General features: G+C 35.2%; 1 protein-coding gene across 1 annotated transcript in view; it reads right to left on the reverse strand.

Annotated features, from left to right (window-relative positions):
• LRP1 (LDL receptor protein 1) overlaps nt 1–25,386 on the reverse strand; it is a gene marked incomplete at its 3' end in the record, with an annotated part of 184,689 nt that overhangs the window by 54,972 nt on the left and 104,331 nt on the right. The window contains exons 29-45 of the mRNA XM_088229426.1: nt 24,576–24,746; nt 23,948–24,192; nt 22,774–22,905; nt 19,644–19,810; nt 18,860–19,095; nt 18,319–18,443; nt 17,214–17,311; nt 16,326–16,467; nt 14,004–14,177; nt 12,599–12,730; nt 11,660–11,794; nt 10,867–10,995; nt 10,617–10,759; nt 8,128–8,276; nt 6,459–6,575; nt 4,629–4,759; nt 1,265–1,367 (exon numbers count right to left, since the gene is read on the reverse strand). Coding sequence (XP_088085552.1) covers nt 1,265–1,367; nt 4,629–4,759; nt 6,459–6,575; nt 8,128–8,276; nt 10,617–10,759; nt 10,867–10,995; nt 11,660–11,794; nt 12,599–12,730; nt 14,004–14,177; nt 16,326–16,467; nt 17,214–17,311; nt 18,319–18,443; nt 18,860–19,095; nt 19,644–19,810; nt 22,774–22,905; nt 23,948–24,192; nt 24,576–24,746 — 2,529 coding nt within the window. The remainder of the gene's footprint in view (nt 1–1,264; nt 1,368–4,628; nt 4,760–6,458; nt 6,576–8,127; nt 8,277–10,616; nt 10,760–10,866; nt 10,996–11,659; nt 11,795–12,598; nt 12,731–14,003; nt 14,178–16,325; nt 16,468–17,213; nt 17,312–18,318; nt 18,444–18,859; nt 19,096–19,643; nt 19,811–22,773; nt 22,906–23,947; nt 24,193–24,575; nt 24,747–25,386) is intronic.

Below are 25,386 nucleotides of genomic sequence, written 5' to 3' on the forward strand. Positions count from 1 at the left end.
TTCACAAAACATGTTCTTGCGTCGATACTTCTCAACGTAATGACCTCGAATCGGTCTCGTTGCGGAGGGGAAGGGTCAGGCTACACAGAAGTGTAACCAACATGTAAAAAAATTAAATCCATCCGGTCGTGAGAGCCTCAGTACACTTACTTTCTGGATACGCCTCGTATATTGCATTTTATTATATTTTTTTATCAAAAAATCATACAAGGATGTACACAATGTTTCAGAGCAAGACTTCAGACGAACATTCCTAGTGATAAATTAAAAAAAAAAACATATTTATACTAAATGTTATCAAATATTTGTATATAACCACTTACCGACTATTCTATGTCTTCTGGTTTCACGGCGTACCTGCCTCTTCGTCGGGACACCAATTAAACCGACATGCAAAACTCACTATTCAAAATATTTTCATAACATAATCAGCGCATGTAAGGGTTGCCTATTAAAATGCATGGGATGTTGGTTTTATATTTTTGTGCAACAGCTATGGCAAAGGTACTGGTGAAAAACGGGGTATAAAACAAATTGTCAAGACTCTATTTATTATTTTAGCATTTACTTTGTGGGATAACATTTTAAAATAAAACACTGTATATTATATAGACCACACGGGAGTTAAATATTATAACACAAATAATTTCCAGTATTCTGATAACCCATTAACTCAGTTAACAGATACATGACGGGTAATCAGAATACCTGAAACTAGCCGTGTTATAATATTTAAGTCGTGTGTGATCTATGTATACAAAGTGTGATATTTTAAACATACTCTTATTTATTTATTTATTGATGGACTTATGCAGTCCATTCCAACAATGGTAAACCAAATTGCTTGTAATAAATACAGGTACTAATCAAATAAAATACAACTGGACAAAATAAATATATAAAAAATTACTACCTCAAGACAGACCCGGTCTATCTTAGTGATTTTTCAAATCTATGAAGACTTACACCAAAATAGTCCAGATCTTGTCTCGAGTTTACAATGCGACACGATCGGGACATTGGTGCATGCAAGCCATAGTTTGTGCTGTGTTGATTGAGGAACAGCACATTATTATTTCACAACGGGCGGATCAAAACATTGAATGCCACTTGTTCCAGTAACGATGGTACAGCAATTAAGCCATTCAGTAAATTAAACATAAATATGGAGTCAATGTTATTTCGACGTTTTTGTAGACTTGAGATTTTTAACATTGACTCCATTCTACGTAAGTGTATATCTCTTATATGTTATTTGGCTTACCTGCTCTGTATGGCGGGGTACGGTGAATTCAAGTCTTTTTCATCAGTCATATGAATGGAGTCAATTCTCATCACTCGCGAGAACATGAGGAAGGCGTCGTACGCTACAAGTAAAATAAAAGCAACTTAATAAGAAAGACTTGCCAATCGGATCTCCCGCATACTATTTCGAAATAATAAAAGCGCCCGTCGTTTCCTCGAAACTGTTCATAAAGACTAGCGCAATTCTTCGATTTCGCACGCAAACTATTATTTTTTTATATACTAAAGTGATTTTTTAAATATGCCACTTTGTCCGCATTATCACCCGAACTGATTGACTTATCACATTTCCGTACACCTCACGGATATTTTTTTTGCCATTTTGCCATATTAAAACTAATGTTTTTTAAATCGCGCAATAATAAAAAAAAATAAAAAAACGTAAATTAGATAAAACTAATATTTTTTAAGGTATTTCTGTTAAAAAATATACTTAAAAGTTTTATGTAACTAAAATATAATTACTTTTAGACCGGCAGATTACGCCATTTATAATTTAGACTAAACTTAGGTATCTGGGATCTCAATAAAGACTAAGTATTGAACGAAAATTTGTCATAATAATTTGAGGATAATAAATTTAACATAAATTTATTATCTTTTCTATAGGAAAAAAAATACAAGCATTTTAAATCACATACATTTTTGTGACATTTTCCTTTATTTCTACTTAAAACTATGCCTTCGGTAATACTTATAATATAAAAAAAATATTGAAATACTTTAGTTGAAACCATTTTTTATACGATTGTATTATCTTTTCTTGAAAAAGAAAGATAATTCTGGTTGTAATATTCAATTTAAAACAATATCTTATTGACTTTTTCGTGACCCTCAGACCAGCCCTAATCGCTTTCGAAAGGGTAGTCTAAATTTGAAATGGCGTAATCTGCCAGTCTAAAAGTAATTGTATTTTAGTTACATAAAATTTTTAAGTATATTTTTTAACAGAAATACCTTTAAAAATATTGTTTTTATCTAACTTATGTTTATTTATTTTTTTATTATTGTACGATTAGAAAAAAAAATAGTTTCAAAATGGCAAAATTGTATGATTTCCTAATTTTGCATTCGTTTTACCAGACTACAGTCTTAAGGAAACGGATTTCAGACCGTATCTCATCAGCGCGGGATTTTTGGCATTTCAAACAAGCACCACGAAGCATACACAACACTCAGCTAACTCATAATGGCATCGACCCCTTCTCAATAGGTCAGGATGAGTACCAGGTATGCGTTACTACCAAAACAGTAGTAAAGTAATAAATATACCAAAAAATTCATAAGCAAACTGTATATTATCTAAAAAGTAACCTGATTTTTTAATACACTGAAGTACTCGTGGTGCGAATTATATTACTATTACGCATTGTTAAATTAATTTTAGTTTCATTTTAGGACCGTGTTATTTCGAAGCGGTGTAAAACAAGCTTCCAGTACATTATCGTCCTTTTACCCAAGATATGACTTTAATTTAATAATTTTTGCTTCAAATCTATTTTGAATTTTTTCTATTTCATATTTTCCACTTACTCACATTAAAAAAAATACGGAATGTAACTTTGAATTTTTGTTTTATGTATATTTATAAATACATCTACACCATAGATTTCATAATGTACAATATTTTTTGAGCCTTTCCAAATGTTCGTAGACAAGACTGGATTTCACCTCCTAGAGAGTAATTAAGATTAACAGGCGTTGTCTAGTGTGTGAAATAAATCGATCAGATGAATCTCTTCACAGCAGTAAAGGTTTCAGCTCTTTTACTTCACAAAAGTCGACAGATGGAAGAGAAATGTGGATGTTCAAACGTAAGCGGAATAGTAAATGTTACACAGTGTATAAAATGGTCACTCAAACCCCCCACAAGCATGACAGGTCACAAGCCCTGTAAATACCTAGACTTCCATATTCCCTTCTTAAAAATTATTTCTCTCTCTGTTGCAACAAATTTAGATATTGTTGGTATATAATAATATTTTCATTATAAAAAAAAATATTGATAAACACATACATTAAAAAAAAATTAACTAAATATCTACACTATACTATGAAGAGAGGAGGGGGTAAAGACGGAAGGAAAGAGGGAGGAGAAAGGAAAAACTCAAATATTCAGGAAGTGACATTTCATACGTGATTAAAATGTCAATAAAGAAAGAGTAAGAGTCTCCGACATTAGTGGGTAGATTATTCCATAATAGTGAAAGAGTGAATCTGTGAATTTTATTCTATATTGATGGAGTCAGTTTATGAATATCTGCTGCAGGAAATATTGGCAAAATCAAAACGCTTCCATACTGACACAATACATTACTAATCCTTTGTCTATGTAAAGCAAAAGAAACTTAAAATCAAAAGTTGTAATGTGCGGTCGAAATGGGTACCCACGATTTTTTTTTGCACATGTATCGCTATCTCGGCCCCACAACGTTACTCTTCCAACATCGCAGCTGACCGGCTACCCCTGCGCGCTTCATCCCCCGCGGAGGCCTGAAGGAAATCATCCCCACCAGAATAGTCACCAAAGTTCGCCTATAAAAGGTCGTGCACTCGCTATGGAAGGCAGAGTTATTTATCTCAGCTATCATACATTTTGGAACAGTCATGGTACAAGATATTTGCTTTCAAACCGGGAGTTCATCTCCTCAGCTATCAGACCGCTTTCATGTATTTTGGAACAGTCCTGGTACTGGGAGATGGCTCTCAGCACTCCAAAAGAGTTAGTCCCATGGAGGTTTGACTAAGCTACAGGCAGCTGCTTTCGTGCATTTTGGAACAGCGCATGTACTCAGTCAGCTTCCTAAGATTATCCTTGACGGAAATTCAAGTAATGAGTTGCATAATACTCACTAAGCAATTATTACGAATGTGCGCTCTTTTCTGAGCCCTTCCGTATTCAACTTGCTAGGTAGTTAACTCAACCATTCCTATGAAAACAGTGCCCGAGCATAATCTTGACACCATATGTTTCTCCTTTGTCGAAGTCCGGTGGACGGTCGTAAATCTCATCCATCAAGTTTAAACAGAATCCCGGTGATTCTCAACCTCTGAACCCCGCGAATGTCAAACTGTGTTAATAATTAATTTTGTGATTTTATTAGATCATCGCTGTTTTACCGAATTACTGAAATCGAACCTATGTACAATTTTCTTTAATATAAAATAAACATTTAATGACATTTGTGTTTGCTCTATAAAGTGTACTAAATAGCAAAACTGTTAGTTTCTGACTAGGTAAAAACTTCAATCTCGATTTGGCGACAAACAAGAATTCTGACTTGGCCACCATCATCGTGTATGATCATAGAATGTAGACTTACGCTCGCACTTCTTCCCATCAGCAGCCAGATTGCCGTGCGGACAGGCGCAGTTGGCTTTCTTCCCGTCGAACAAACACAGCTCTGCGCAACCGCCGTTGGTGGGACCTGCGCACGGATTAGTACCGCGCTGCCTGAAACAATCAAAGACTAGAATTAATGTTTGGATAATTCATATGGCCCCATTTTTGTGAAAATCACCTCAAGGGCGCTGTACAATAAATAGCAGCTACAGAGCGCATGGACAGTTGGGATTCTAGTTCCTTGTCTCCAATTATGCTATATTCGTTTTTTTCTTATCCCATTTTTTTTTTTTTTTTTTTGCACCACAACAGGCCAGGAGGCCCAATTACAGTGGTGAATTACATTACAAAACAACCAGGCTTGAGAAAAATTACATTTTTAATTTTTGTGTTCTCACCGGGAATCGAACCCGGAACCTTCCGTGCGTGAGTCAAGCGTCTTGACCACTACACCACGGAGGCCGCCCATGATATATATGAGCCCATTACAATTATGATATATATGAGCTAGATAACAGAACGTCTTGCAGCTACAGAGCGCATGGAAAATAAGAAATCTAGGCCCTATTTACATTTTTATTTTTAATTTTTTTATTTGACAATGAAGTTTAGAGTTTAAGTGATATTTTAAAAACGAAATAAAAAGCAAATTTATAAATTTAGAAGTTAGATAACAACAAGTCTTGCAGCTACTGAGCGCATGGACGGTTGAAATTCTAGACCCCACTTACTAAATTTAGATATTTGATAGTTGATAACATTTACATAATATGATAAAAATAATATGATAGCTAACATCACAAAAAGTCTTGCAGCTTCAAATGGAATTTCAACAACATAAGAATGATTTTAAAAAGTTTATAATGAAAAAAACACAATAATAATACATTGAGCAAAGAACTAGTAAGTGTGGCAATTAAGTGAACATGTAACAGCACAGAAAGTAAAATATAAAAAAACTAAACAAAGATAGCATTCCTTAACTTATTATTAAGATTAACAAGACAATAGACGATACTCAAACTCGTCCCTGTTTTATTTTGGTATGCAGTAAACAGGATCTATTGTCTTTTTCCTAGTAAATAACTGTAAAAACACTTGGTTCACATTTGGCTGTTCCCTGAGAGATGATAGTAGAAACGCATCTGTGTGCGTAGTGTAGAGTGTAGGTACCAAGGAATCTATCCGCTTCTTGTTAATTTTATTTGTTATTATTAGACGCATGTTTCCCGCTCAAAATTTCTGATTACTAGATCAGTATCTGTCCCATATCACTGTGTCTTCGCATACAGACTTCGATTCCTCTACATCACAGATTCCCAAAATTGACTGGGCTCCGACCCGTCAAAATTTTTTTTCCAATCTTGGGACACAACTTTTAGCTGTCTTAGTTGTTGATTGAAACTATTTTTCAGAGACAATGATAAATCAATGAGTTCTTCATTTGCTTTTGTTGACATACTAGTTAGTAAGTATTCTTGAAATGGGTTACTTGACGGTGCTGCCATCTGTAGTGCATTGGCAATTCAAATTATTATTATTTTAAAACAATATTAGACTGTCCCTGAAGCGTAAGACTGATCACCTTTACTTCCTGTAACAGATCATATGGAGATACAATGAATTTACTTTACAAATAGAGTGCCCTATGCATCACCATGTGTCGATAAGGGTTCGATAATGATGATGATGATGAAATGATTTTGATGAATCTCACGGGAACTGAAAATTAGTTTAAATTATTCCTTTACACAAAGCTTGACATTCTTTTCGTCTGTGAGTGAACATTCATCGAATATTTGCAACAAACCTTTGTTTGGAGAAAATTTGTATGTCCTTTAAAGAGTCCCCGACATTTTTTGCGAGACTGTGGATTTTGGTCGTATTGGATATTGACGCCTTGTTGATTGAACCTCTGTCATGAACGCTGGAAAGTAAAAAAAACATTTTATGTTATAAATTATTAAAAACCCGGTCTTACGTTTTTTTTCCAGCAATTAACGTCGGAGAAATTCGCGACCAGCACTGAAAACTGACAGCTCGAGTGTCTAAAGTTAATTTCTATCATTATACCAACTTTTTTTATTTAAATTTGTAATTTAAAAGACAGTTTAACGTGTGTGGCGGACATTTTTTGCCGCCATTTTCGAGTTTTTGACAGCTCAAGAGTCTGAATTTAGTCTCTAGTCATTATACCAACTTTTTGGACGGAAAAAATTGCAATCTTCACTGAAAACTGACAGCACAAGAGAATGAAGTTAGTCTCCATCATTATACGACCTTGTTGGTAAGTTAAATCGATAATCGAAGTTATAGCCGCCATTTTTGTGTTTTTTTATTGTAAACTAGCGGACCCGACAGACGTTGTCCTGCCCAAACGTTGGCAAAAAACTTTTCATTGATAAGTAGGTACCTAGATGCTTGTTTGTGATTAAATTCCAAAACTAAAATTTGTTAATATTCAAATATTGAATTGAAGTAGGTACCTTGGTACTTGTTTATGGTTGAATTCCAAAACATAAAATAAATATTTTTTCAAATATGGCATTCTTTTTGCAAACGTTAAACTCCGGTCTTCTCACCAACAGAGGGGTGTACTTATGTAGGGATACGATTTTTAAAAATGTATTGAATTTAATATTATTTTATAAGGAGTTCAACGACATCACACGTACAGAGGAATTACATATATAAAGATTTAAAAACAATTTATTGTGTTACCTACAGAGATAAAAAGTGTCAAGTTTATTTGTTTTCTACTAGTATCCCTAAACATGTCTCTAATTTTTCCTGCTTAAGTTGGTAGTCAGAATTACAAATAAAAGTTTGACAGGTGGGTTGTTTGTTTTGGAGTGAATTCCCGACGTCCATGTAAATGCTATTTGGGGCACATTTAAATGCGTATATTTTGTAGAGATAATTAAAAAATGGCGACAGACAGACGTAATTGTCAGTTATAGCTAAACAAAAAAGTGTTTTTGTAGATTATATTTTTCGTCAGTTCTGTGCCAGACGAATATTTGTATATACCTGAGACGTTATTCATTCAGAATGCTTCCTTATCACTCGGAAATACGTCTAACGTTTGGGATGTTTCGGTTATTACTAAAGTGAATAACGCGTCAGATATCTCCATTCGACATGTCTGCTATTTATGAAGCATTTTCGGGGGGATTCCGAAACATCCCGAACCAATAATGCGTTGGTATACGAATATTTATGTTGAATGCCACAGAATTCATGTTTATTTGAATACTAAGCCCAAAAAACAAAAGAAAATTAAACCTAGGAAGTCAAGTACTCGACCATTCGTTTTTGCAACTCTAACCACATCACAAGACACAAACATTTTATCTCCAAACTTCCGTATTACAGAACCCAATCCCACCTGTACAATGGAATGGACCGAGCTCCATTCATCGTACATACTACTAAAGTCTCCGGATATTAAGGACTATTTATTTTCAAAATTGACTCACGTATCAAGCCAGAAGATTTCTCCATTGTGTACAGTGAGGGAAAATGGATTCTCGAGGCCCTCATTCAGGACGTCCATCAGTGCAGAGCCGCTGTAGTCCACGGACATGATGGCGATACGAACATTATCTGTCCAGTACAGCTTGTGCTTCTAAAAAACATAAACATAAAAACGTTTTATGTGAGAAAGTTACTTTCACAACAGACAGGAGACCCAATTGCGGACGGCGAATGGGCTAATTGGTCAGATTAATACGTGGAATGTATCTTTGTTTGTCCTGTATGAGTCCTACACCATTCATCCGATTGCGATGAAACTGCAAAGGTTTCTGAATAAAAAAATAAAAATAATAACATTTTGAAAATCCATGCTTCTCAAATGTGGCCTGCTGACCTTCTGATTTATTTGTATACGCACGAGACCATAAAAACAGAAATATTGTGTATCCAAAAGCACATTCAATAAACAGAATTAAAACACAAACGCTTTCTTTCTTTGAGTGAGATTGCAACGCATGCCAGGTACTGGCTAGTACTCGTGTTATTCTAAACAATAGGGAAATATCACATACTACGATTACCGATAAAAATATATTAAATGGATTTAGAAAATATAACTGTATTTTCAAAATCAATATGGATATTGTAGAGAAATGTTTTCATACATTTATGTAAAAAAGAAATTCAATAAAATATTTTAGTAGAAAAATGTGTTTGGCCTTGCTTGTTGTGACGTCAAGATTTGTGAAATTGTTCTACACAAATTTCAGTGGCAGGAGCAAACAAACATGAATTGTGACGTATTAGGGGCGTGGCCAAGGGAACCATAGTTTTTGCGGGAATTCAAAATTACAAATTTAAAAGTATTTTTTATGCTAATAAATAGCAAAAAATTAAGGTTTTTTTACTGGACAGTATTTCATAGACTTTTATTACTTTGAAAATGTGATATTTCCCTATGGGTACTAAAAGAAATATTTATTTATTTAAATGTACAATACAGCACTACTGCCAATTACAATTTACATAAATTATATAATTCATCATCATCAGTGGCGCTACAGCCCGTTGTGGGCCCTGGCCTCCTCCAGAATTAGTCTCCATTCGTCCCTGCCCCCCGCGGCTCTTCTCCAGTTCGTCAGGCCAATCGCTCTTATGTCACTTTCCACATTATCCAGCCATCTTAATTTCGGCCTGCCTCTGCTTCGTCTGCCTCCTGGAGTGGTATAAATAATATTTTTTTGGGTGCGGTTATTATTCATTCTGTGCACATGGCCGACCATTGCAATCTTCTTATTTTGATGGATTGCGCAGTGTTGGGTTCGCCATACAGTGCCTCTAATTCACGATTAAACCGTCTTCTCCACACTCCGTTTTGGTTGACAGCACCAAATATCTTCCTTAATATTTTTCTTTCGAATACTAATACCATATTTTCATCTCTTTTGGTCATAACCCAGCATTCGGCACCATATGTAATGACCGGTCTGAGGACAGTTTTGTAAATAATGGTCTTAGTTTTTCTAGTGAGCAATTTGGATCCCAGATGTTTAAACAAGCCATAATAACATCAGTTTGCTGCCGATAGCCGTGCTCTAATCTCGGTACTATAATTGTTATCATTAGTCATTTCAGTACCTAAATATTTAAAGGAATTGACATTGTCGATGTGGTGTGACCCAACGTCAATTGCCTGTTGTACATAATTTATTTGTGACTTTCTTGCAAACATATATTTAGTCTTAGATGTATTTACTTTAAGACCCATGTAATTTGCAGCCATTTCAAGCTTTAAGAAATCATATTTTAATCCCGGGACAGTTCTGGAGATTAAGTCTAGGTCATCTGCATAGGCTAATATCTGGGTGGTCTTTCTAAAAGTAGTTCCTGTTGTTTCTACTCCCGCGTCTCTTATGGATTTTTCAAGAGCAATATTAAACAACAGGCATGCCAGTGCATCACCTTGCCTTAGACCGTTGTACGTCTATGTATAAATTATATAATTAGGCAACTACAAAAACATGATTAAAAAAAACACAGTAGATTATTAAGGTCTATGAAAACAATAGTAAACCAAGACGAATAAGTCACTAATACACATTATGATACATAGTTAGAGAGTAAGAGTCTAAAACTGGTAATCCCAGCATGGAAAAGATCCACCTCTCTAGGTAGGCTGTCCAACAGACCAATCATAAATATGACCTTGGGCAGTAGTATAATATGGTTAATGTGTATTCCAAATTTCATAAAAAAATATCTGGTATTTTAAGATAGAGCGATTTTTGTAAAAGTAGTTTTTTATTCACTTTCAATAAACAAAAAAGTACTGTAAATAATCAAAGCATCTCATCGCAGTTATCTTACACAACATTTTTCATACAATTTTCAGTCACTCCTTATCCTTCTCTACCCGACTCATCCAAAGACATTACTCTTCATACATTAAAAATAATTATAGCAAAGAAGTTACTGAAAATATAAGACTTACTTCATAATCCAAAGTGATGTCCGTGATGACAGAGTTGGTACTGTTATATAGTAGGGTAGTATTAGATCCGTCGAGACCAGCTTTCATTATCCAACCGACTCCCGCGAAGAATAGAATCCCTTGAACGGGATCCACTGCCAGGGCTGTAATAAATACAACAATAAAAAACACTATGCGGAAAGCTGCCCAGTAGACTCAGCAGTATTGAGATTTTTTATGAAAACAGTTGTATTATTACTAAATTACTCACCAGTCGGAGTGTCTATATTATTGGCCAAGACAACATATCGCGAACTGCCGTTAAGGCGGGACACTTCGATAACATTCCTCTTGGGGTCCGTCCAGTACATGTTGCCAGCTATCCAATCCACCGTCAGACCTAGAACAATATGCATATTGCTTAATTTAATTATAAATTAATGGTGAAACGAGCTTAACAATAAAGTACTTAAATGGCTGTCCGAAAATACGATAATTAAGTTACAGAGATACCAAATTTTAGCTTTCGTGTTTTTTTTATTTTTATTTTATTTTATTTTGGAAAGCCAACAGATTACAATGTTTATTAATTACAGTGTAGGTTAAATTATATATTAAGATCCAATTACAGGCCTTCTCGTAAGCTAAAAGATAAATATTACCAATAAGAAGTTAAGAATAGATATTAAATTTAGATATGTATGTACATTTTACAGTGCGGATAACATAATAATAAGTACACATACATATGCAGCGAGTATAACATTTGCGATAATTATTGAGCCTTATAAGAAGAACAACTTAATTGAAGAAAATAATAATTATAAAAATAAAATAAAAAAACTCAAAAACTAAAATAAAATAAAGTGTTTATAATAATTAACCCGTGTTCAAATCAATACAAAATTACAGCCCTCCAAAACTGTCGTCACCCTGACCCTACTCCCCTACTCGTGACTCATAATAATACAAGATGAATAATTTAATATATGATAACAGTATGGTCAAAGTATAATTTGTTAAGTATTTTAAGCTATTATGCATAGAAATAGATAAAATATTACCTGCTAACCAATCGATAGGAACATATTTGACAGATTCAGTTTGTTCTACGACTAGGAGCTGTCGCCCAGTTCCATCTCTCCTTATCCTGCTGATGGTCCCGTGGTCTGAGTCAGACCAGTAGATGAAGTCCTCGGCTGAAAACATATTACATAAAACATTTAACAATACCTGCACGCATATAATTGTGTAAAATTACTAAAATAAATATAATATGAAGACCACTTACAGAACACGGTTGTTCAGTCTAAACGGTTCCACTATCGGGGCTTAAAAATAAACTAACACTAAATAATTTAAATCTTAACAAATAACTAGTACCTAGATGCCTGAATTAGATCTGCTATATGTGTTCAGTGTTTCACGTCCAGACAAAAGGTTCTCAGAAAAGGAATAAAAAATATTTTTAAATATTTTTAATTTTAATTGTCCAAGAAACCGTAGGTCATATCCACAAGAGACAACGAGAAACTTCAGCCCTGCGGGAAATTGGATACAATAAATGTTTTTTGGGCGCGGTAAAAATTTAAGCGTTAAATTGTACAGCAAAGTTTCCTGAAAATGCACGAAAAAAATAACAATTTTTTTTTTGATAAAAATTAAATATTACGTATTGTATCTCTTTTGACTTATTTTTAAATGTACCTACACTTAAGATAATATTTAGTTTTATATAAATTATCCTTACACTGTACGATATTTACCAGTCTAAAGATGCCCATTAGCGGGTGAAAGCGCTAATTGGTCGAACAAATAAGTGGAAGTGTACTAAGTATTTTTAATTAGTAACTTATATGTAAATATAAGTTATAACATCATTAAAATGGAATTCCATCGAGAATTGCCAATAAATAATAGAAACCGTTATATTATGTTTAAAATGCACTGTCAGTACTAATTTATATCTAGTACAGAAATGAATTATCATAAGACTTGTTTACCTGCGTGGAAGTCGATGCTAGTGGCCATGGAAACATGAGAAATGGGTCCCAGCACCGCCGTGCTGTTGTTCCCATCCATCCCCAGTCCTCGGATCTCCCAGTTGATGGAGTAGAACATGAACTCTTCAATGCCTGAGGAAAATGTCACTAACTTGTACCAAATCCCGCACGAAGGAACTGTGCCATTACTGCATTAAAATCTCATTTTTACATTCCTCAATTTTATGTTTTCTCCCTTTTTACGCTGAAATGTTTAGGTCCCATTTTTTTCCATACATTCTCATTCAAATTCTCCCCCCAATTAACATTTTTTACGTTTTTCTTAACCTTGGTTTTATGTTGAAAATTTTGTAAAACTCATTCAATCTGTCAAAAGACAACGAGCCGCGCGCCGCCGTGTGAATGGAGAATAAAATCAAAGTAAATAAAAAATGTGTAAATTATTGTCTCAAACTAAATTCAAAGTAGGTGCAGTGTAATTGACCATTTTGTTTAAGTGTCTAAATTTGATATTTTTCTAAATTGTGACATGCAGTTGACGCATGTTTAGGAAGAATAAAGTCTACATCAATAAATTAGGATGCAGAAAGTTTAAAAATGTGGCAATAGAAATATTATTCAAAGTTATAAACATAATGTGAAAAGAATATAGTTTAAACAGTTATCATAAAAGTGAGAAACAATTTTGCCGCGATGTAGATGACAGTTGAAATTCTGTGTTGCCATACTAAAAAAAGTGATACCATTTAAATAAAATTTATGCAAATTCAAATTTTTATTTTTTTAAGGTTAAGTACCTACATAAAATTATTTATGCATGTTTTTAAAAAATTCAATTAAAAAAAACGCATTACATTATAGTATTGATTGAAAAAATACAAATATTTTAAATTAAATCATAAGTAAATATTCATAATCCCCAATGATGACAGTTTTTACAATTTAGTAAGTCTTGTACAATAATTAAATTAGTATGTAATGTAATTTTTTCCATACATTTTTCATTTCCTCACTTTAGCGTTTTCATCAGTTTTACGCTTTTTGTTGTTGCTCACTTGAAACACATAAAAAAAGGGGTTTTACTGTACCTCACACTTAGCGGAAAATTTAGAAAATCCAGAAACAATTACACTATGTGTTATGTAACTCAATTAAAATTTATGGCATAACAGGATGGGGAGGCACTAGCAAATCAGTACTGAAACCTCTTGAGTCCAGATGTTTTTAATTTACTATCTAAAAACGATTTTCATCTTGGTTTATCGAATTCCTGTTTCTTTGTATTACACATTTTTACTGTCAATTATTTATTTACACATATTTTTACTTAGGAGTTCACCGCACTTATGCACATACTAAAAAACAACCTTTGTTGAGAAATGCTATGCTTAAAATGTTTTCTTACCAATGCAGTTGTTCGGCTTCGTGGGGTCCACGGCGTACCCCGTGGCGCACGCACACATCCTGGTATAGGGGCCGGTGGGCAGGCAGAGTTGCTGGCATCCTCCTCGCCCGCCCCAGCACGAGTTGTTGCCCTTCTGCAGTGCGGCGTCGTATATTTTGATGGAGAGGACATTGGCTGGAAGAGCAAAAACAACTTGACTTGTCTTAATATTGAAGAGAAGATTCACTAATAATTAATTGATATTATTAATAAATATATTTTAAAAGATATTCACAAACTCAAATATAAAATGAAAGGTTTGTAATAGTTTGTGTATATTAAAATATTTGTATTTTAATACTAGAAATTCTCTCTACAGGGTAGGTCGCCCTTTTTTACTTTTTACTGTCGTTCCTCAGTTTTGAGGGCTGTGATCGTTGGTACTCTCCCCAACCATTTAATTAATAATGGATTTTCATCCTCCACGGCTCCGCGCCCTCTCCACAGCTCCATGCAGGGTCGCCCGCGACATTATTTTCACCTGGTCGATCCATCAAACTGCAGCTCTGCTTCTGCTTCTTCGTCCCGGCGCACTGCTCGTGATTATTATTCTCTCCAGATTTTCTGGGTCACGTCTGGCTGTGTCCGAAGTACTGCAGAATATTAAAATTTATTCAACAGAGAGGGAAAACATTTTGGAGAAGGGAAAGTGGCCACTTAAACCAGCCAGTGACAGGTCATAAGCCCTGTAAATGCCTAGACTTCCATATTCCCTTCTCAAAAATGTTTTCTCTCTCTGTTAAAATAAATTGAAATAAGAATAACCCCCTAGGGAGGAAATCCAGCCAGTCTGCAAGAATTTGGACATACTCAAACATTGTTGAACTGCAGAATACATCGGCAGCAAACAACATCCTGACTATGTAAATAACAATGGAATTTCTCTACCCGAGGTGCCCTTGTGAAGTTTTATCTTTAATCTAAACCTATATTTGAAGATTTGGTACTGCATGTAGCATAGCCTTCGAAAGGGCATCCATTAAAAAAGTTTTTAAAAGAATTTGAACATATTGACACGTTTAGATTTTTTTAATGCTACGCAAAGGTCATGCTTATGTTTTTTGTATACTTTTTTCGTATTTTGTTGGGCAATTTTTATTTTTAAATGATTATCCGCACAAATTTTTTGCTCCAATACAACGGTACAATACTACTCAGGCAAACAAAATTTATTTAGATTTGATTTGATTTAGAAACCTTAGATTTTTTAATTTATTAATATTTTTACATTGTTTGTATTCTTTTTTTATACAGAATAATGTTCCCTCACTGGGGTGTCCCGTGCCGAGGGAAACATTTTACAAAATGTGAAAAATGCCTAAGATTAGCTATTTAACAAAGTTAACATAATAATAACAATAAAAAAAACGTAATTAATCCAATAAACCTAATTATCATTAACATAATAAACAATTAAAAACTAAAATAATCATAAAAAACATAACCAATTTATACAGACCAATAGAAAAAATTTCAAACACAGTACACACATTAATTAAAGGCACAAGACCAAAATCTGTGAAATTGACAACAATAACATTTTAAAAATTGTAATAATAAATTGGTGATGGGCCACCAGGGTACGTATTCTGATGGGAAGTTAAAATTTATCTTCAATTTTATCTACAAAGTAAAATTAAGTTTTTAAACATGTTCAATTACCGGTTACCGACAAAGATACTTTGAATTTTCATACAAATATACACACTATTGTACATAAATATCGATATTAGTTTATACTGTCTCAGTATGTACCGACGAAGATGGTCGTTCATAATCGCGGCCCTGGGCCCCAATTAAAATGGAAAGTCAACAGAGTTATCGTCGTCGGTCTATAAAGAAAAACCAATATTTGTGTACGAAGATGAGTATATTTGCATGAAAATTTAAAGTATCTTCGCTGGTGAACTATATTTGAAGATGTTTAGAAGAAGAAATTGTATGCATATTCTGCTTTTCATAGAGAAAACTTAACTTTACTTAGTCGATAAATGTTAACTTCGCATTATAATCGGGTCCAGAGCAAATTTGTTCTAAGTGGCCACCATTTCATAATTTTTTTTGTTCAGTTAAAAAAATGTGCAGAAATGGAAATGGCAAAAATAAGGCAGAATGGTCAATGATCAGTTAAACCAGCAGGTCATAAACAGGTCATAGACAGGTCATAAACCCAATAAATGTTTAGATTTCCAAACGAATTATTTTATTTAATTGAATAATTAATGTGAATGTTCCTTTCCACATTATTCCAGATATTGGTATCTTCAGAAAGATGCGTCTTACATGTGTTGTTCCTGAGCAGTTGGTCGTCGCTACAGGACGTCTTGTCGCAGACGTGGATGGCGCTGTCGTGGCCGGACGCGTAGTACATTTTGCCGAAGTACGGAACCACAGCCACGGGGTCACTGCCTTTGGGAATTGGAACCTGCAGATAAAAAAAGTATTAGAATAATTCAAGATGACTAGAAAGCAAGCTGCAGAATTTCTAAATGTAAAATTAAAAAAATATATATATCAACAATATTTTGAGTTTGTCCAAATTTTTGTAGACAAGGACTGGATTCAACTCCCTGGGGAGCTGTTAACATTTCAGGCGTTGCCTAGTATGTTGGTGAAAAAATTCAATTAGATGAATCTCACCCGCATAAATAAAGGTTTCAGCTCTTTAACTTCACAAACATCAACAGATGAAAGAATTGAAGTAATATAGATGTTCAAACATAGGCAAAATGGAGAATGTTACACAGTGCGTAAAGTGGCCACTTAAACCAGCCAATGACAGGTCATAAGCCCTGTAAATGCCTTGACTTCCATATTCCCTTATTTAAGGTATTCTCCATCCCTGTTGTAATTTGTTAATCTTAATGATCCCCGAGGGGGTGAAATCCAGTCTTCTGTCTATGAACATTTGGACAAACTCAAATATTGTAACTAATATTTGGTTTTAGTTTGTAATTTTATAGCTTGGATATGCTGAGTTGGTATGTAGAAATTTTTATTGAAATATTTTTACTATTTTTGAAGACATAGCGATTTCAAACAAATTAAAGAAATTTGCGTGGGATCTTTATTTTTTTGCCCATCGCTAGCGGTCCGCAGGCGCAATACCTTTCCCGGCCGAAGTGTGTTACGATTTAAAAAGAAATAAACAAAAAATAAAACATATATTACCGTGAACACTTTTTTGTTAGCAAAATCATAATACTGTATGGTAGAGCTGTGTGCGTTGACCCAATACAAGCGAATCGATTCAAAATCCATACAGAGACCTGAAAAAATCAATACATGTTTTTAAGAATACTAGGAACATATATATGGCTATTGACGGAACAAAATAAATGGTAATATTTATTTTTCAGTGCAGCAAAAGTGTTGCCATTGCATTAGGTCATCTCAAATGTCAAATGAACCGACACACGCGCTGTAACTACCTCAAATCTTAAACACTAGTTGGTGCTGTCACTGCTGTCTTAACTGTCGAACTTTCTCCGTGCTCAATGTTAAATTAAAATTGATTTATTCCTCTTTTCATTTTAAATGGGCTTAAGTAATATAAAATATAAAATTGAAATAAATAAATAAATTTGTTGCAACAGAGAGGGAAAACATTTTTGAGAAGGGAATATGGAAGTCAAGGCATTTACAGGGCTTATGACTTGTCATGGGCTGGTTTATGTGGCCACTTTACACACTGTAACATTCACCATTCTGCCCATGGAAGAGTTGAGGAACTGTAGATGTTTAAACATGGTCAGAATGGTGAATGTTACACAGTGTGTAAAGCGGCCACTTAAACCAGCTAATGACAGGTCATAAGCCCTGTAAATGCCTAGACTTCCATATTCTATTTTCCTTTTTTTCCCCCTCTCTGTTGCAACAAATTTAGATCGGAATAACTCCCTAGGGAGGAAATCCAGCCTGTCTGCAAACATTTAGACATACTCAAAACATTGATGATTTTTGTCACTTAAAATGCACCGTGGGGTTGCGGGTGCCCTCGGTAGTTATCGATACCTGTACCTCAAAATTCAAATATACAGGGTTGATCCAGCTAGCTAGGAATCGCGTAGAAATAGGCAATTTCTAACTAATCGGGACCTGAACCTCAGTACATTATTAAAATAGTGGAATAAATTAAATAGTGTATCTTCGTAATCGCTCCGGAGAATTTACCTTTAGCCGACTGTCATTGTAAAGATATGGCTTACGTATCTTCCGAATCGCATACCACCGTCATTTATAAATAAAATAATAGAAAATTTAATTGATTACTTACTGGAAGGCAGAGCCAGTTCTTTGGTGGTACTCTGGGAGACTAAAACATCTCTATCAGAACCGTCCATGTTACTTTTCTCTATTGTGTATAGGCTAGACTTCATGTGCGCCCAGTAGAGTTTTCCTCTGGAAAATAAAAATCACTCATGTGTAAAAGGAAGAAAATTTTAAGTTTTTTTTTTTTTTTAATTTTTTGCACCACAACAGGCCAAGAGGCCCAATTACAGTGGTGAATTACATTACAGAACAACCAGGCTTGAGAAAAATCACATTTTTTAATTTTTGTGTTCTCACCGGGAATCGAACCCGGAACCTTCCGTGTGTGAGTCAAGCGTCTTGGCCACTACACCACGGAGGCCGCCACTTGTTGGCGCTTGACGAATTTATCTAAAGTTAAATAGGTACGTAAACTTTCACGGTCACTGTTATCAATACGTATCTATTTTGGGTGATCCCGTGTACGTTTAATGAAGCCCGCACCCTCCACTTAGGAGCGGATGTAGAAAAGAGGAAGTATAGGGTAATAGAATTTCTTGTCTTACCTCGTAGGATCCACAGCCAGCCCCGACACCTTCTTCAGATTTTGTCCGGAGATGATGACGGCGGTGTACTCTCCCTTGAGGTTGCACACGGATATGTGGTCCTGACTGCCCGAAGAGGAGAAGAACATGAGGCCGGAGATCCAGTCCAGCGCGAAGCCTGCCGGGCTCTCTATCCCGGTGTCGATGATGCTCACGGTGGGCCCAGCAGTCAGCCCCGTCTTCTTTATCTCGTTTATCTGGAAACAATAGAAATTATACATGTCATATAACCTTTTCAAAAACATATCCTACCTTGTATAACCAGTATGCTTCACTGAAACAAAACAGTCTGCCACGCATATACAGTAAACCTTCCTTTTTACATTTTTCAAGGGAGCAGCAAAAAAATGTGTAAAACTGAGGGAATTAAAAATGTATGGGAATTAGATAAAAAATATAATTAATCTTCTGGCTATAGGTAAATAAACTGCCAGCAAAAATGTAATTGTAAAAACAGACAGCATCAGCATAGACTATTTTACCTCCCGGCTTCCAGAAGCAACCTGTATCTGGTCATGCCGATAGGAAGAGCAGTCAGGCAGCTGAACATGATAACTATATTTAAGAGACAAATACTCTTGCCATCGGAGAGTTTTATACCTTCATAATATCAGGCCGTTGTTCGAGGATTCCTGGTCTGATGTGTTGTCCCAATTGAATGCCTCAAATATTAATGATTTATTTGTAATGTTATTTTGGGCCAATAGAATGAATTTAGATTTGAATCAGCAAGAGATTTGTTTACCTGAGTATCTGCCCAATAGATGGTGTTAGAACTGGCCACGAAATCTATCTGTTGGGGAGTCACCACTTGGGGGAGGCTGATTGTGGGGATGGTGTGATAGTATGGAAGAGTCAAGTCCACTCCGCGCAGTTCATTCGCCCGGGATATCAGAAGCACCTTTTCGTTCACTGGAATGACAGATAATCATTTATTAACAACAGTCATAGGAAAGTTGGCGGATAGGAGAGGGACCGTTTGCTACGATTTAACCTTATGCCCAAGAGTGTCATCTCGTTGCGACGTTAAAAAGTACTCCATTGACTGCTACCATTATTGCTTAAAGACAAATGCCTTGAAATTTTTCCACTGTTCATTTGATTTAAGACACCCCTTCTTTATTTACATTTAAGTCAAGATTGAAATGTCACTTTCTAAATATTTAAATTGTTACTTTATCCTTCTTCTTTCCTTCCCATCCCATCTCCTCTCTTCATAGTATAGTGTTAATATTTTTATTTTGTTAATCTTTGTTTTTAATTTTTGTATAAAATTGTAAGATTCAATATGTTCATGTATTTATCAAACAAACAAACAAACCATCACGCCGTTTCCCCGTAGGGGTAGGCAGAGAGGATAAAACGCCATAACACTCTATCTTGGCATATAGACCTCGCTTCCTCTACATACATATTCTCATGCACGCACGCCGATTATTCCTACTTGTGACATGTCCATCTTCAAGTATTTGATGGACTAGATCGTGCCATGTCTTTCTCGGTCTTCCTCGTTTTCTGCATCCGTCAACATTTTCATCGTAGATCCTTTTAGCTGTTCTTTCGCTGTCCATTCGCTCTACATGTCCAAACCAACGCAGCACCCCTTTCTTGATTCTGTCAATAATGCAAGTCTCAGCCTTACACACTTCACGGATCTCGAAATTTGTGCACCTATCATACATCTCAAGTATTTATAATTTTCTCAAACTGAAAGGTTTGGGTAGGTGGGAAGTAATTACCTTAAGGCAATATGCCCGCCCTTATATGTATATATATTGTATATGTATATAAAGTGTCAAATAAATAAATAAAAATTTCATGGAGAATATTTGTATCAACTATCTTGCACCGCGGTGCTCACATACGTGTGTGAGTGCCTATGAAAACATTTCTACGCATATGTGAGCACGCGGTACCCGGAATTCAAATCTCAATTTCTCGCAACCGAATATTCAAATCAAAATCATGTGTGGCTTAAAACTTGGCTTAATCTTCATACTAGTGACATCTGTCTGTAAAATCTTGAAGGAACGTATTCCCTTTTTGGTAAAAATGATTCAATGGGACTGTGATAATTTACGCCACAGAACGGGAGATCAGTTGATGTATATTTGTCCCTTACGCACGTCAAGTGGCGCAATCAAGTGGGTTAGAGATGCATGATTGACATGTTTATATTTTATGTTTTCTTTATATTATTTGATATTTCATCGTTTTCTTATCTTAAGTGGGTAATTTATTATTAAAAAAGGTTCGTAGCTTAAATGTTCATCTGTTTTAGCGGTGATAAATTAATGGGAATCAACAAAATAAGTATTTCAATGAATAGATAAAATACGTCAATTTAGTGCCGAGCAGGGAAAAGAAGGGGGGGCGCCAAGCAATATTTTATTTATTTATTTTAAAAAATACGGTTTAAAGACAGACCAGCGAAGTTTCTAAACAAAAATCATGCATATTATTAAATTGTGTTACAACAAAAGGATGTGTTTATGTGTATTTGTATGAGAGTAAGTGTAGATGTGTGTTTATGTGTATTAGTGTGGGATTAAGTGTTCAGGTGTGTGCGTCATTAAATAGTAAGTGGGATCGTATCCCAGCCAGAAATAATAAGTCTTAATTTATTTTTAAATAATTTAAGGGGCATGTAAAATATATCAATAGATGAAAAAAACATTATGGTTAGAGCAAGAACGATAGAGGAAAGAGTGCTGTGCATAGTTAGTGCTACAGACTGGCAGGTGGAATAAATACTTATTTCTTGTCACGCGAAAGGGGACATTAAGATTAATTTTGAAGAGTAGGTTAAAAGAGTCTACTTATTTATTAAATAATTTATGTAAATAGCATAATTCAGATACAGTGCGTCTATTTTCAAGGGTACAAAATCCATTTTGTTTGACAAATTGGTTGTACGTACAAAGCGTTTTGATGTTTTTATAATCAAGGTATTTAAAAAAAATTCGTTGAACATTTTTAATCCTTTCTATGTTTGTTATGTATTGCGGGCTCCACACGACGGATGCAAACTCCAAATTACTGCGTACAAAAATGTTGTATAAAGTTTTTAATGTATTTGGTTTTTAAATTAATAGTTTGAATATTTTGAATAGCTGAGCTAGGCAACACAGACCATTTGAACATAGGTATGCAGAAAGCAGCCAGTCCACAATTTTGAAAAAATTAGATATTAATGTTATCAGGTGCAGTAAGGTCAATGTTAAATTCTGCTAAAAACAGCCAGACCGCTTTCATACAAAAAAACCGTATTAATCACCTTCTGAAAATGGTGTCGATTACAAAAAAGACATTTTTCAATTTGCTAAAAACAGCTACAGCATTAGAAAAATCTTACGGTGCTTTAAAAATCATTTCTTAAAGTCAAAAACATTCCAACTGTTGTGTAGACATGATTATTCAGTCTTTTCACAAAAGCGCTATTATCTCAGTTTCACTTTTCTATGGCTGGCTGCTTTCCGCATAACTATGTTCATTTGTTCTTCTAGAATGCAGGACAAATTTATTGTTGTTGATGCCTATGGGGAGAATGATTGGTCTGTTGATCAGCCTACCTGAAAGAGGTGGATCTTTTCCATGCTAGAATTACCAGTTTTAGACTCTTCTTCTCTAACTATGTATCATAATGTGTATTAGTGACTTATTTGTCGCTGTTTACTATTGATTTTTATGGACCTTAATAATCTATTGTGTTTTGGTAGTTATCTAACTACAAAATTTATGTACATTGTAATTGGCAGTAGTGGTGTATTGTACATTTAAATAAACAAGTAAATTATTATGTCATAAATTGTTATCGTCAAATAAAAGGTTGACATTTAGGTCAGTCAATGAAAGCTTACGGTAGGTTTACTTACCAACACAGTTCTTCATGTCGGCGGCGAGTCGCATTACGTGAGGACATGCGCACTGGTAGGACATCGGTCCGTCCAACAGGCACAGGTGAGAACAGCCGCCGTTGTTTGCTCCACCGCATGGGTTTTCTCGGTCTACAAAAAAAAAATGTACTCAAATACAACAAACCGAGATGAAAATCATTTTACACGGCAAATTAACTATTAAAACGCTGTGCCACCAAATTCCTTTTTGTTACCACAAGCAGAGGACAGGATATCCTGAAGCTCAGACATTTACAATCAAAACTCTTTATTCAACTGTTCGCCCTCTTCTAGAATATGCCTCCGTGGTCTGGTCTCCATTCTATGTCAATCGCATAAATCACGTTAAATCAGTCCAACATCTATTGCAGAATATTTGTACTCGTCATATCTTTAATCTTCACAAATTTGACCACATAACCGAGTATCGCACGCAACTACACTGGCTCAGTATCAGGCATAGAAGAAACATTCACATTTTATCACTTCTTCACAATATTTTAAATAATCCCACTTCGCCTGTTTATCTGAGAGAGCTCATCCAACCTCTTTCACAACACGGACTATCTTTTTTTTTTTTTTTAATATATTTGGACCCCTGTATTTAGTAGCCTTACGTGTCATGTACAAGGCTAAGGTACTCGGAAAAAAATCTTTTTTGTTTACCTTGGAAATAGGATGTTTGATCACTGATTTTGGTTTATTACCTATATGAGTCCAATCACCATTGTTGCAAAGTCCAAGAACAATGGCGCGTGAAAACTACTTTTAACGACAGTGTGGATATCTGTTAAAGATATCCCATTTTTCCTGCATTCTGCTTCAAGATTATTTAAGATTGTTTCTTTGTTATCTGTACATGAGAGAGATGATTACTACGCATTGCAGTACTCATCATTGCTCGTAGGTATCACAATTCGGTTATAAGCTTAGACTATACCCTGTCTGTGCGTAATTTTTGAGTGTGTAAGCACTACAATTATTAATGATATGAATCATAAACATATATATCTAATATATATATAATTGCATTCCAAGTAATCCAAAAGGCAATTTTTTTGGCCCCTTTCATTTAGAAATTCGGAAAAAAAAATTATCGGCACACTTTAATGAAGGAGTTTGTCCAGTGAGGGTCGGTGTAGTCTGCAAATACCTTTGGGTTGGCGGCTAGGGTGCATGATGGTGATATCGAACGGCTGTGTGTAGGTTCTCTGCAGCACGAAGACGTCGGAGCCGTTCCACTTGTTGGCCCTGATGAGGGAATTGGAGCGCCAATCAGTCCAGTAAACGTGGTTCTCAAACAGCGCCACGGCAAACGGGTGCGAGAGGGTTGTATGGCCGCGCAGCACTTCGTGGTAGTCTGTACCGTCGTACGTGGTTGTTTGAATGGAGTCAGATCTGAGGAAAATCATTTCATATTTGTAAATAAACCAATTATTTGATAACTTAAAGAATTAAATTATGACTGCACCGGCAATTTAATTAAGGGTCAGTTGTGCAACACAAAATTATTTATGACAAAAATGTAGAAATTATAAACTAACCGTAACCCAAAAAAACGGTGTTTCCTCATCTGCACTGCAGAATCTACATCTAGAAGTTTCGGAAAGGTTCATTCTAGCAAGGTGTGTTTCATCTGCAGTGCCCTGTATGGGCTCTAGAGATAACCCTCACTTGATTTCGGCCCATGGAACAGTCCATAGTCACGTCCCAACGACCGTGCGAATTTATAAAGAAGGAGGAATCTTTCCTCGGAATTTTAAGGAAAGGATTATTTTTACCTGGCATCTATCCAATAAATTCGTCTGGCATTGTAATCCAAGGTGATTCCGTTGGGCCAAGCTCCCTCGGAAACGTGATCGACGCGTACTAGCACACGTCGATCGTTCCCGGCGAGCGTGCAGCGCTCGATACGCGGCGACGACACTTCCCAGTCGGTCCAGAAAGCCAAACTGCAAGGAAACAGATCACGAAATGTATTAAATTTATATTTGAAGCACTAGGTTTGTGGTTATTTGTTACCGTTATACAAATAACACCAAAAACTGAAGGTGTTTCCACAACGAAGAAGCATATTAAACTGCAACAGTGTCATAACCACTTGTAACCTTTAAGACATTTTAAAAGAACAGGAAATCTTCACCGTTTTAAATAAACTGTCAAGGCTCACAACGGAGTAGGCACACCGTTTAAAAACAACAGCGTTTCAAGGAAACCCTGTTTAAATATTAGTAGGGTGTTAATTTTTACGTTTTTGACAAATCCATCCAAACTCAATACATTACAATACTGGTATAATCGATGTTCCATCATTACTGGGACAAGTAAGATTCAATATTCCGACTCGTAGATTGAGAAACAATGAAGTACTGTTCATCGATCAGCATAGAACAAACTATGGCCTAAATTCTCCAATGACCCGCCTTTGTCGTATTGTTAACTCAAGACAGGATCTGGACTTTTTTGGTTTAAGTTTACAACGATTTAAACGAGCACTAAATAAATAGTCCAGATCTTGTCTCGATGTCCCTTATGTTTGTCAATGCTTCTTTCTTTTTTTTAAAATATTTAAAACTATTCTTTTATTGTAAT

Source organism: Micrasema longulum, unplaced genomic scaffold, assembly GCF_059751315.1.
Source record: "Micrasema longulum isolate JH-2025_06_02 unplaced genomic scaffold, ASM5975131v1 h1tg000669l, whole genome shotgun sequence".
Taxonomy (NCBI): domain Eukaryota; kingdom Metazoa; phylum Arthropoda; class Insecta; order Trichoptera; family Brachycentridae; genus Micrasema; species Micrasema longulum.